This window comes from Vidua chalybeata, chromosome 2 (genome assembly GCF_026979565.1).
Source record: "Vidua chalybeata isolate OUT-0048 chromosome 2, bVidCha1 merged haplotype, whole genome shotgun sequence".
Taxonomy (NCBI): domain Eukaryota; kingdom Metazoa; phylum Chordata; class Aves; order Passeriformes; family Viduidae; genus Vidua; species Vidua chalybeata.
In genome coordinates, this window is record NC_071531.1 from 110,851,276 (window position 1) to 110,865,304 (window position 14,029).

Sequence of the window (14,029 nt, forward strand, 5' to 3'; positions counted from 1 at the left end):
AGAAGCACCAAATTTCCACAGTATCGATGTCATCACACATGACCTGGATTTCAGCCTATAACAATCAGTGAAAAATAACTAAAAGGACACGTGCAAAACAATGAAAACTTGCTATTTACAACAAAATCAGAAAATCAAGGAATTCTGACAGCAAGCACACAGTCTGTACCTTCCTGTGCCCACATACATGCTTACACTGCTATTATAATATTCTAATAGATTGTTTCTCCATGCAAGGTTATAAAAGTGTGGTTTATTAGGGTACTGCAACCATAAACTTACAATTGTTTCTCAGGCTGAATTTATATCTAGCCATCAAAATGCATTACTACATTCCAGTCACTTTTTTTTTTCCTTGCACATTAACATAATCATCCCCAACACTTCAAAGTAAGGGAAGTTATATCTAGCTGGTATTCAAACCTACAGCTCTGTCTTTTTTAATAAAGGCCGTCTTTTTAGTTTCTAAGGGCATGATGCATATGTAGGCAATCGCCAACAATGAAACCACAGCTACGTTATAAACTACCTTATTAAAAATTTAGGATTGTAATTACATATTGAAACCAAGAAAATCATTGTTCCTTTTTCCGTACTATTGTGCACAGCGGTGCATGTGACCCTCAGACAAAGGCATATCCAAGAAAACTAACGTGTAATCAGTTCTCCAAACTCAGCAATGGCTTGGGGTGAGGGCTCAGAGCCGGGATGATCCGGAACAAAAAATCCCAAACCGCACGGTTCATCTGTCATGGACCGGCAGCGACCCCACTGCTTAATTGTGTGTTTAATTGACCTGTGCCCAAATCCCTCCAGATGCCCACGCACCAGATTTCCTTATAGAAGCTCGCTGAATTCCATAGTATCTGTGTACACATGATCTGGATTTCAGCCAGTGAAAAATAACTAAAGGGGCACATGAAAACCAGTGAAAACTTGCTATTTCCAACGAGACCGTTGTTTTCAGAAAACCAAGCGGCGAACCCGAAGAGCACCACGCTGCCGAATTAACTTTCGATATGTTTTCATTTTAATCTTTAGTAACTACACGTACAAGAAGAGAACCCAAGGCACCGAGCGGGGGCAGGGAGTGGGAAGCCGGGACATCCCCGCCCGTCCCGCTTCGCCCCCAGGATGGCCGGTCCCGCAGCGCCTCTCCCGCGGCTCGGGGTGGCCAAACGAAGGCGGACAGACAGCAAAATCCACGCAGGGAGCAAGAAAATCCGCAGCCGCCCCGCCGGCCACGCCAGCCGCGCCTCCGCGGGGCCAGCCCCGGCCGAGCCCCGCAGGGTGGGCGGGCGCAGCGCGGAGCCCCGGCCCGGCCCCGGCCCGGCCCGCCCCTCGGCGCCGGGAGGCGGAGCCGGGCGGGCGATCGCGGCCCGGCCGCTTCCTGGTCACCGGAGCAGGAGGCGACAGGAGCCCGCCGAGGCGGCTGCGGGGGTCCGGCTGCCGCCATGGCCTCGCTCTTCAAGAAGAAGACCGTAGACGGTGAGTGCGCCCCCGGGGAGGCCCCGCCGCGCCCCCGGCAGCGGCCGCCCCCAGCCTTCGCACGGCCCCGGGCGCGGGGCTGGTCCCGGCCGGGGCTCCGGGGCAGCGGGAGCCCGGCGGAGGTCGCAGCCTCGGGCCCCGCGTCCCGGCGGAGCGGGAGCTCGGAGGGAGCGGAGCAGGAGAGGAGCAGGAGGCCCCGGCCCGCCCGCCGTGACTCACCGGCGGCGCTCGGGGAGAGCCCTCGGGCCGGGCCGGCCCTGGCGCAGCGGGGCGGGGGATTCCCGGCGCACCGGGAGGGGTGGGAGCCGGGCCCGGCCATCCCGGGCCGTGGGTGAGGGAGGAGGAGGAGCAGCATCGCTCGGTAGCAGCGAGGGATACAAATCAGGCCCGCCAGGAGTTGCTGGGGCCCAGGGGGAGCCGGGACGCGAGCGGTGCCGCTCTGCGGGAGCCACGTCCGGGCTGCGGGAGCCGCCGCCGCCCGGCCCTGGGCTCAGCGCCGGTGTGGAAACAACTTGGTCTTGGCTCTTTGTAGCCAGTCTGCTACCAAAACGCTTAAACTTCAGCAGGAATAACGATCCTCAAAGTCAAGCCCCAAAGGACGCCGCAGCTGCCAGCAGGCCGCTGGGCCATGCTCAGCTCTCCGCATTGTCGTGCCCCAGGGCTGGCGAGCCCCAGGTTTGGCTCTCTGGTGTGTTGGGTGCCCCGTGTGAGAGCTGGTGGGGTCGGCGTTTGAAAAGGGCTCGCAGAGAATGACGCTGCACATCAACCAATTGTGTGTCACCGGAGGGGAACACGCACAGGTCCCCCCTGGCTCTTCCCATTTCAGATGTGACACCTGAGAGGGGAAGAAGGGGAGCTGGCGTTAAGATTCCGTGACCAAGGAAGGATTGCAGAAGCCAGGTCAAGCCCTGCTGGATGTCTCTTGTCCATCCTGTTTTAAGGAATGCTTCCTCCTTGCCCTAGTGTGTGTGACGACAGTGTGACACACAGGAGTGGCTACTGGCATAAGACCTATCTCAGAATAACCTGTCGTATTCTGTCTGCTCTGCTAGCTGGGAATTTTCCTCAGTTATCAGAAACAAACAAGAACCAAGTTCTCATCTTGGCCTTCACTTAAAAAAACAAACGGTCTGTAACTGCAGATAGTTGTTCTCAGTTTATTACTATCCTTAGTTTAAGCCACTATGGGGGAACAGAAACTACAGAAATAAGCATCGTGCTTACCCTTATTGTCTCCTGAGTACTGTTCTTGTTTGCTATCACCTTGAAGTTCCTACCTCTCAAGCTCACTGTACTAAGGATTTTTTTTAAGTAGTGTAGTTAGAAAAGCCAGTCTTGTATGTAGCTATCAAGCTTTTTCTTTCAATTTCACCAAGTGCAGCTGTGCAATATACATTTATCTACCTTCAAAATGACTTGCCTGTAGCATTTTCAGAATTATTTGCTGTTTTGCCAGTGTGAAGAATGCAGTTATATTCCATGTCATCTTTCAGTTCTTAGTTACTGTCCACTGAAAAGTCTGCATCTCCCAAGGATGCTTTTTCTGTAGTACTCACAGCAGTAGTAGTATTGTAAAAACAGGTGTCATTTTCACACTGGGTTTTTTTTTTTTAATATATATTTCTTTGCCCAAGAACTGGGCAATCTCCAGCAAGGTTGGAAGAGAAAATGTATATTCTGTCTTTAAAATGCCACTAAAGGTTTGGGATTTTGTTCTGATTCAAACCTATTAATGTTGAAATAATTTCAGCAATGGATGTTCTACAGTATTTCTAGCTTTGGGAGTGAAGAACACGAATGCTTCTTGCTGTTTGTAAAAAAATTGCCTCAAACCTTAAAAAATGAAAAGGGTGGCCTGTGATTCTGGAATTTATCCTTCATGAGCTCTAAAGAAAGATTATGTGACAGTGTGCTCCTTTCAAACTCCCACCCAAAGTGCAGACACAGAATAGGAGTAGCTGAATCTCTCCTCCATAATAACTGCTTTCCCTACAGAGGTCAGAGGATGCTGAGTCACACGCAGACGTCCTGCTCTGCCTTTGCCCAGGTGAATCACACCCAAGCACGTGCTGTAAATCCTATCAAAAGTTAGTTGCAGCTAGCATGATTGATGCCTAGACTGTAAATAATACATGCTTTAATAAGAGGATGTTATCAGTATATAATTTTTAATAGTACAGTGCACAAAGCTCTTATGAAGGATAGGTTTCACCTGACAGACAGTGTTCAAGCTTTGCTTTGCTTCAGTTGTCAATAAACTGAAATTTGTTGTAAAGGCCTCCACTTTCTTACCTTACTATTCTTAAGCATCTCCTAATTGAAAAGTTTCAAACACTGTTGCTCTGTTGACTGACTTGAAGAAGAACTACACAGATGTGGAGGAGAAGAAGCTCCCTCAGAGAAGAATAAGAACAGAGAAGAGCAGGATCCAGGACTGGCACCTGGGATTATTGTCACTGTTTTGTGGAGCTGGGAACTCTTCACCTGCTCTGAGGTCTCATAAATCAAGGCTCCTTCAGCTGCCCTACCTGTTGCAGTTAGGCCTGGCTGGGGGAAAAGCAGTGGGATTGCAGTGGCCTTGATATTGCTGAGCTAGTGCTGGGCTTGCAGGAAAGTGTGTGTACAGATGTCTTACTGTGGGGTTAAGGCTCTTGCTATGGTTATGGTGCAAAGTAACATCCTAGGTAAAACAGCTTTTTTTGTTTTTAACAGGATATAGCCCACTCTGCTGGCACAATGATGTTGTATACACCAAATTGTATTTTGCTAATATTTTCTTTATCTGAAATGCTGACACTTCACTCTGAACAAAGGGAGGTGTCAAACATGCTGCATGTCTGCAGGGTGCTTAGCACATGTTTATGGAGTATTGAAAAACTTTGCCCAGCTATCAATATTTTCTTTCCAGATATAATAAAGGAGCAAAATCGAGAGTTAAGAGGTACACAGAGGGCTATAAGCAGAGATAGAGCAGCACTTGAAAAACAGGAAAAACAACTGGTAAGTATGACAGGGAACTTTATTTTGCTCTTTACAATACAAATGCAATAGAAAACTTACAAGGTTCTAAAGATACAAATCAATGCATAATAATGAAATACTAAAAAAAGTTGTCTTCCCCTTTTCATTTCTCATTTAAAATTGTGCTGGAAAATATTTACTGTCTAAAAATGATCCTCAGCCTTTGACATAGGAAAATCCTGAAACATTGTGTTTAGATAAAATAGCCACATTGGGTTTTCCCTACAGTTCCCAGCGTTCTCTGTCCTTCAGAAGGTTTTTTTTTCCCTAAAAGGTTTGTAAATCAGTTGTCTTGTGGTGGAAAAATTAAGAGAAGTGCTATCACATGTCACCATGACTGTTCAGTGGGAGAGAGTACTTGAAAAATCACAAAATATCATGAGTACCCCTAGAATTGTTCTTTTCATTCAGATAGAACTTCCCTAAAATTAGCTGATAATAGTAGGACTGTTTGCCTAAATTAAGATGTATTCAGAACTTACTGTGTGTGAGCTTTCAAGTACTCAGTGGCTGAATGCTGCACCTGTGTGGCACTATAAGAGTAGAAATGGATGTGCCAGATGGTGGGGTTTGATGCATGAAGAATGCTCAGACTGTGGGAAAAGCTGTGCAAATCCAGCCTGTTCCAGCAGCTATTGAGGTAGTGGTTCGTGGCAGCAGGTTGCATGAATACCAAGAGCTGGGAATAATAAACTAAAAAATCAGAGAAACTGTTTCTGAAAGCCTTGGACATGTAAGATATAGTAGGTTGTTCATAAATAAGGCATTTTTTCCAGTATGAAATATTCCAAATATGGAAATAACCTTAATTTTAGTGACTATTCAGGCTGAAGTGTTGATTACTTACCACACCAAGTGGTTTCAGAAATGTTGGATTTCTGAGGATAAGAAGAAAGGAGCAGTGAAATATGTCTTTGAAAAAGTTGAAATTTGCTGCTGGCATGAGAGTAGCAATGGACAATAAATACTAATTTTCAGTGTCAGATCAGGTGAAGAAGGATCAGGGGCCTGACAGTCAATCTCAAAACATTTCATTATGTGCTTTCTCTAGAAAGACCTTTTTTTTCCCCTTATTTTTAAATTACTACACTGAGAAAACCCAATTATACAGTTATATTAATTCTATGGATGAAAATACCCTAATGTATGCAGACAGTTCTGTTTCAGTTCAGCAACCTGATATAACTGTACGAATTTTGATTTTTTTTCCCCAGAAGAACATAACTGACTTCAATAAGCTTGCCCCAGACCTCTCAAAAGCAGACAATGTACACCAAAATTATCTAAATTCTTTTTAATTAGGAATAAAATGATCTGTATATAGGGTTTTATTTCTGCAGGTGGATTATCTGCTGTGATTTAGCAATGGTTTGTATTTTGCTTTGAAAAAATCAGGTCATAAAAGGTCTTTCAACTTAATGAGAAAATCTCTATATGCAAACATTTGCTGTTAAAATATGGGGTGTAGACTAATCCCTCCAACCTTCACAATAAGACATAAAAAAAAAAAGGAAGTAATATTCTGGTGATGTTACAGGAATTTTTGTGGCTTCTGTGAGCTACTTTCAAAGAGCACAGCTTTACTTCTATTTCAGGCTTCTAATGTTTGAACAGTCTCATGCTGCTTCGTTGCCGCTCTGTACCTTCCTAAATTAAAAATAGTGTGTGTGACACACCCTTTAGAAATCATGAATCTGCAGAGAAGATTTTGTGCCAGACCCATCTCTGGAATAAACTTAACTATGAACTTTTTTGGTAGTCAGGGTAATGCAGTGGGCCAGTTTACATCTGCCTTTAAAGCTGACTGTTCTGCACATCCTGGGGACTAGAATTTATCTTTTCATAGCTTCTTATAAGTGCAGTTTTCTGGATTACCAATGCACATAAAGTGAAGCAACTGCATACCTGTAGCAGGCATATTCTCCTGAAAAATCCAGGAGAAAGCTGGTCTTTAAAAGCTGCTTTTACTTAATGGTAAAAATTAAAATGGACACCTACAGAAAACTGAGCCACTGTGGCAAGACCTACTTAAAAAGGCTGAAAAGGAAAAAGTAGTTGCAATTTTTACATTACCAAGTCACAAATCAGAAGGCACACTTGGAAGCATCCCAGCTGACAAGATTATTTGTGCCAGGCTTTTTCCTAGTACCTCTGGGCTAAACAGATTGTTATTTCTCTTTGAATTGACAGACTGGGGTTTGGTTTTCTAAGACAGAAGTGTCTTTCTTACAGCATAAGCACATGTTAAATTATGCTATTTTTTATAATGATTTAAGTCCAGCTAAATCATAAGACTAAAGAGCCTATAATTATTGGTCATCTAACTTTATCTACTTCTTCCCCAAAAAGGCTGTGAGGGTCTCCCGAGGATGAAAAAGAGTTGAAAAGAAGTGTCCATTTCTTACATGAGTGACGTTGTTTGATTGCAAGAAATCAAAGTTGATTAGAAGCATGGCATCAGTAGTTGACTGGACATCATAATTCCTTCACTTTCTGGGGCTTTTTTTGAAGTGTGGCTGCTTATCCCAGATATGGAATCGAATGTGCACATAGAAGTGAATATGACATCATGCAGAAATTGAAGTCTTTGGGGGAACTGTGTGCTACCACACTGTAATTCAGTTTCATTGAGTTTTTTCCTTGTAGTCAAATCATACCAGCATGACATTGATTCTGCTAAACAGCCTTGTTAAAAAAGCAAGGAACTATTTATATAACTTAAATGTCTTAAAAGATTCAAGAGGATAGTTCATTTTGAATTTCATTATTAGCAGTAAGGCTTAATTACAGTCTTCACGTGGATGGAAATTCTGTGGAATTAATCTCACACCTTTTTTCACAGGAACTGGAAATCAAGAAAATGGCTAAGACTGGTAACAAAGAGGCCTGCAAAGTGCTGGCAAAGCAGCTGGTGCAGCTGCGGAAGCAGAAGAATCGAACCTATGCTGTGAGCTCCAAAGTCACGTCCATGTCCACTCAAACCAAGGTCATGAACTCCCAGATGAAGATGGCAGGAGCTATGTCAGCTACAGCAAAAGTAAGGCACCACAGGACATTCTTTTATATTCAAATGCAGCATATGGTTGCAAAAATTGTGTTATTTTGGATAATTGCAGGGCTAAAACTCACTGCACAGGGCTGGTGAGGATACAGTATGGAAACATAATTTGGGTTTATATCATTACATTTTTGTTTGGTCAGTCTATCCACATAGCACCTACATACTTTCTTGGACTAGACATCTGTCAAATGTTTACATAATAAAAATAAACTAATGCCAGTGAATGAACTCTCTTAGTATATAAAAAACCCCAAACCCTGCTGCTACAGTGCCTTGTCTGTATTTATTGTCACAAGCAGTTTTTACTGGGAAAAAGTAGGGCATGATTCATCTAGAAATCAAGGCAGTGTGTCACAATAGCTTTATGGCTTTTGAAAAAATTAGGTTATTGCTTTGGATATAAAGTTCCTAAAAAAATCTAATCTGGAGTTTGCTGTCATTCTCTCTATGCTCTCTCAGGAAAGAGTATTGCATTAAGTTTTCTCCCAAATCTCATCTCGTAAAAGAGTGAAAAATCTCAGTTTTCCACGCTAGGTGTGAACTTTCCCTTATTCCCCTGAATTGATAAAGAGGGATTTGGCTTTTGACAAGGAGGACTGTTCAGCTCGAGGTGCAGGAAGCAGAGTTAGTATGCATCATTGTAGACCAAGCTGGGCTTTGATCCCAGTCCAAGTTAAATCCAGTTAAACACAGCAATGCAACTCTGTGCAGAAAGGAATCACCACAAAGGCTTGGTGGTCAGGTGCCTTTTTAGACACAACATGAGAGCAAATTCCAGCCAGCTAGTGACACAGAATTGTGGCTCTGCAGCAAATTTACAAACTGGACTTGTCTGACTGATCAGGTTCAAGACCTTACTCAGTGTTCTTACAACAGCACTCGTGAACAAGTTAGTCTTGCTTTTTAATTACTACACGGGTGACTTGTTTTTATCTGTGATAGATCTTGGATTAAATTTCTGAAAACCAGAGTCACTGGAGTAGTTAGGAAGATTAGGTCAGTAGAAAAAGAAATCCAAAAATATTTTTAAACAGCAGGTAATTGTACGTACAATTTGTGTAACATTGGAGAGAAAGGTCTTAAATTCTTCTGTTTGCTTTTAAAGTGAATATTTTGCCTTATCAACATGGGAAGCTCAAATAATTGTTAATCCCATAAAACCATCAGTGAAAAATGTTTGGCATCAGTTGCCTTTAACAAGCAAGGCAAATATGTGACTGCAAAGCTTTCAAGCATGTATACTTTCAGTATACTTCTCACCATATATGTTGCTAATTTTGAATATAGTAAAGTCCAGTTAAGTTGTCCATTTTATTCATGCATTTGACCCTTATTTTCTGAGGATATGTAAACTCTCTATCAGTGCAGAGACTTTTGACATCCATTTATACCAACACCTTCCAAGTCCAGAAAAAGTTCTTAAATTCAAATAATGTGACCATGAGCACAGTCTTTGAAATTCAAGTAATGTTAGTATCATAATACATTATCACCTTGAAAAAACTTAGACATGAAGGCAGAAGCCCTTCTGTGAAGCCTGTAGTGGCTTGTTGCCCTCTCTTTTAATTAACCAAGTGTTTTATCTTCTCAAAGATGGTTAAATTTTACATTTGGATTACTTATGTCTATATTTAGATTCTGATATTCCACAGTAACTTGCTTTTTAAGAAAGAGGCAAGTACCCCATAGCAGTGCCCACAAAGGCAGTGCTGCACACCTGTAGTAAAATGAGTGAAGTTTATTTCACCGTTCACAGCAAGATCTCCACCCATCACCCTAAACAAGTACTTTCTCAACACTTGGATATTTTCTTTCCAGAGTAAAGTAATTTTTCTATTAAATTGTAACATCAAGAAACAATTTAAGTCCTGTCCTCCAGTGGTGGTTCAAATAAATGGTCCTTTCTGAATAAGAACCTGCAGCCATTTACTTCTTTAATGTGTGTAGCCTTCAAGTTAGGAAATGTTCTCCATTTGTTTCATTCAGATCAGTTGGATTTTTCCTAATACAAGGCCAGGGGAGGGTCATGGTGCAAGAAAGATGCACACATTTAAAAGTCTGTCTATCAGGTCACTAGATAACAATATTTCTTGCTAAGTGCAGGCTGTACTATTGATCTGTCACTTACCTACAGTTCTTATGGGATGTAAAGAGACAAGGAAAGTGAAATTTGGATTAAAGCATTTTTCTTAATGAATGCACTGATATTTACTAATGTCTCATTGTATGATTTAAGAGTTTTTTCCATATCAATAGACAATGCAAGCAGTTAATAAGAAGATGGATCCACAAAAGACACTACAAACTATGCAGAATTTCCAGAAGGAAAACATGAAGATGGAAATGACTGAAGAAATGAGTAAGTTCTGCACTGCAGGGGACTGGCTTCTCTTGGCAGGGGAGAACCAGCCTAAAAACACTGATGTTTGAAGTTTATTTCTATAGTTAATGAGAGTGACAGCAAAAACATAGAGCAAACAAAACAATGTATGAGTAGGAATGCTGAGTCTTAGACTTTTTAGAAGCTCTAGGTATTAAATCTAGAATCTGTTCCTTCCCATCTTCTGGAAAACATCATATTTTTAGAAGAAACATTCTGAAAGGTGGGGAAGAGGGTTTGAGACCCATTCAAGGCCTTGATGACGTAACTGGTAGGGAGACTTGAAAATTTGCCTTAATTTAGATACTGATAATCTCAGCTTTCTGCACATGGTGGTATGATACAGTTCTGTCTCCTTTTTCTTACGTTAAGCCATAAACAACTTTCTGGGGAGGCAGCAAGTTCCTTGTTACTCTGTGTGTGTGTTCACTGTCAGCTAATTCCTAGTGTTGCTCACAGTCTTCTCCCCATCCCAATTCCTGCCCTGTTGGTCATATTAAGTAGCATGGACTCAAACCAATGCTGTTGACCAAGATGGAAACACCTCAACTGCACACAAGTTATCTGAGTAGTTAACAACTTTGCAAGGTACATGGAAGAAGAAGAGAGGAAAGGAATTTTTATGAAACTATAGGTGTTTTGCAGAAATGTTAAAATCTAATGGAGGGGGAGGTACATCAGCTGAACTCTTTTGGTGGAACTGAATATTTTTATAAAATCAGCCATGCCTTACTCTGTTGTGGCCCTGGCTGTGCTCACAGGCTTTGCAAGGCAGAGCTAAGAAAGCCTCTCTAACACCCAGGTGCCTTCTGCTGGTATCTTACACCATGGTATTACTGCTGTGTTCTGGGAGGGTAGAAAGATGGTACTAACCATGTTAGTCATCTTTTTGCTTAATGCAGTCTGAATTTTTTTTTCTTTCTTCTAAGTTAATGATACTCTGGATGATATTTTTGATGCTTCTGATGAAGAGGAAGAAAGCCAAGATATTGTTAATCAAGTGCTTGACGAGATCGGGATTGAAATCTCTGGCAAGGTATGGCTATTTTTGCACAGTTCATGTGCTTTTTCTGCTGCATTCCATTTTTTAAAAATAGTTTGTTCTAAAAGTCAGCTTGTCATAACCTGCATTATTCTGACTGAAGAAAACTTCTGTCTCTTTCCAGATGGCCAAAGCTCCCTCAGCTGCCAGAGGTTTGCCATCTGCATCGGCATCAACCACCGCCACCATATCGGATGAGGAGATCGAGCGCCAGCTCAAAGCCTTGGGCGTGGATTAACTGATCCAGTTCAGAGTCTGCCTGCTGGGTGCTCAGCTCTACACACATGTACAAAGTGCAAAGACTCTTTCAATGCAACTGATTTCTAGGAAAACCCTGAAGTCTCAGAAATGACAACTTGAAGATGAATTTGCAGAGAAAAGTACTTTTTTTTTCGTCCATTGCATGGAGTCTTTTTGACTCTGGACCAACCAGGGCTGTAGTGCTAACAATAAATTCACTTACACCTGATCCAGATCTGTCCTTTGGATTCCAAGTTTTCTTCCATCTCAGTTCCTGATCTGTCTCTAGAACTGGCTATCTGTGGCTGGTCATGCCACTTCCTAGGACAGCACCCATGTAATATTTATCATTTTTACAAAACTATCATTAGAGAAACATATAGTCTGTCATCTCTTAGCACACATGAAACTTCACCTTGGCTCTTAGTTGGAAACTTTTTTTTCCATGAGAAATAGCTTTGAATGTCTAGCTAATTTAGGCAGAAAGAAAAGCCATTTTATGTATTTCTTAAAAATTCCTTTTGAACTGATGAAATAATTGCTTGTTACTCTTACAAGGAGGGAAGGATACACTCCTTGTGCAGTTAATTTTTCTGGAAGAGGAGTTACATTTGTTAGTGAACTTTGTTGCATGAAAGGCACTGATTGAACTCTATTGTACTGTAACATAGTTGGTTTCAACAGAATTGCTGTGCCTTTTGTATATAAATCTTGTACCTTTGTGATTTTCTTTCAGGAGGAGTCTTTGAAAGGTGAGTAAACTTAATAATTAAGATGGTTTTACAAAATGCTGTGGTGAGACCTCTCTGTACACTTGATGGGACTCAGTGCTGAAGTGGAGAGGTGCACTCATTCAGAAATGCAACTTGTGCACTTGAAAAAAGGACATTTGTCTGAAGCAACATTTGTATATATTTTACAGTACTTCTTAATGGAAGATAACTGCATAATTGTATTGTTTGCTAAGATGCAACTGATCACATTGATAAGCTAAATCTAAGTATTAGTTTTGAGAACAATTTTGGATCATAAATGATAACTACTTGTCTAAACACTATAATAAAAGTGTTCTGGTTCTGTGAAGGGTTTTCTATGGTCTCTGAACTGCATCAACACAATTCTAGCTTTAAGTGGAATATGCATTGTGCTAAGTAATAAGAACTGTTGATATTGGAATTAGACAAAATGAGAATGCAGTTCCCAGTTATTACTTCCTAGATGGTGTGCTACTCCTCAGCCCTGACTCTGCTGGAGATATTTACCTTCAGTGTTCATTTAGTGGTGCTGTTCATTGAACAGAAACAACAATCATCTTGGCTTTAAAAAGAGAAAATCAAAATACCTCCCAAAAGCAAAACCAGGAAAACTGGGGGGGAACAAGTCTCATAAAGGGACTTTACAGCTAGGCAAAGTGTAGCAGGAAACCTCCGTGAATCTTCTGTTGTTGCACCATCTACTGTTTAGGACTGAAGTCAGCAAAGAGAACTCATAGGAGAGCCTTCCTCAGGTTTTAGGCCTAGAATTGCAGGTGTTCTTTCTCTTTCAAAGAAATAATGCAAAACTCAATCGGTCAGGTAGTGGGTAGGAATGTGTAAGTTAATATATTGCATATATCATTATGGGGTGATTTTTTTTTTTTACAAGTTATTTTGTAAAAATCTAATAAAAGACTTTTTATCCCACAATGACTTTGTCCTCTGTAGGGTTAGTCTTGCACATCTGTCTCTTACTGGGCTTTCTTCATGAGCTCTGATAAATGTTCCTTTGACTTGCTTTGATAAAGCACCATCATATTTATTGTAGTTGCTCGTGGGCCTTTGATTCAATATTCAGTAAAGACTTGTTGAAGTTTGCATTTGCTTGTCTGGAACCTCATGCCCAAGTACTGCTCTGTGGTACTGAAAGAGAAATCATAATGTGAATACAGGGATAAAATGTTAGTGGATGATTGTAGTTTGGTTGAACACCAAGGCCTGTGTCCTTTCTGAATGAGGTGTGCAGTTGATCCTTTTAATAACTGTCAAAATTGGGCATAATTCCATAATGAGTTCTTTCCTCTGGGTCTTTGAGGAACAGGAAGAAAGGTATTGCTTTTTTGGTGCCATTTGGACTGCTGAACTAGGCCGGGTGTCAGTATCAATCCCATGGTTTGTTATGAGTTACCTTTTCAATCCTGCAGCTCTAACCTGTGTAAAAATCTTTGGGTAGCAGGGTGAGAAATGCTGTATGTGTCTGCAATTATGGTCAGTATGTTGGATCAGTCTAAAAAAAAATCACGTCCTGCTTAGATATAAATTCTTTATAAATCACATTGAGTGATTTAAAAAAAAAAAACAACGAAACCACTCAATCTTTACCCTTCCTTTATCCTTGCTAACACCTAAATAGGAACTGGATCTGAGTCTCCATCTGGGAGCAATGACATAGTTGTGCACACACCTAAAAATGGCTCTCCCCAGAGTCCTCCTCCTCAAGTGCCCAGAGGCAATTCCCAGGAGAGCAATGAGAACACAATGAACATCGATGATGATTCCTCCCTTAATACTCTTCCAATCTCTGTTTCAAAAACAAAGTACATCCAGAGCAAGTTCTGCTACACACACCAGCTTTAAGTGGCTTTGTTATCTGGGAACTCCTCCATACAAAGGAACTTCTGGCACCCACATGTTTTTTTTTTTCACAGATGTTTTTTTCCCAAGCATGTTAAAAACCACCACTTTGTTTGTTTTGTTTTAAGCTTCTTTCCATCTTCTTGTATTTACTCCTATTTCTTCTATTAGGCAGGAAGGTGAACAGC

The 14,029-nt window shown here is 41.5% G+C and overlaps 1 protein-coding gene across 1 annotated transcript; it reads left to right on the forward strand.

Annotated features, from left to right (window-relative positions):
• The first annotated feature begins 1,325 nt into the window (after window positions 1-1,325).
• Window positions 1,326-12,917, forward strand: CHMP2B (charged multivesicular body protein 2B). Its single transcript, XM_053935864.1, has 6 exons — window positions 1,326-1,488; window positions 4,397-4,488; window positions 7,352-7,546; window positions 9,827-9,929; window positions 10,880-10,986; window positions 11,117-12,917. Exons 1-6 carry the CDS (start codon window positions 1,455-1,457, stop codon window positions 11,228-11,230), a joined length of 645 nt encoding a protein of 214 aa, XP_053791839.1. The 5' UTR covers window positions 1,326-1,454; the 3' UTR covers window positions 11,231-12,917.
• The last annotated feature ends 1,112 nt before the right edge of the window (window positions 12,918-14,029 follow it).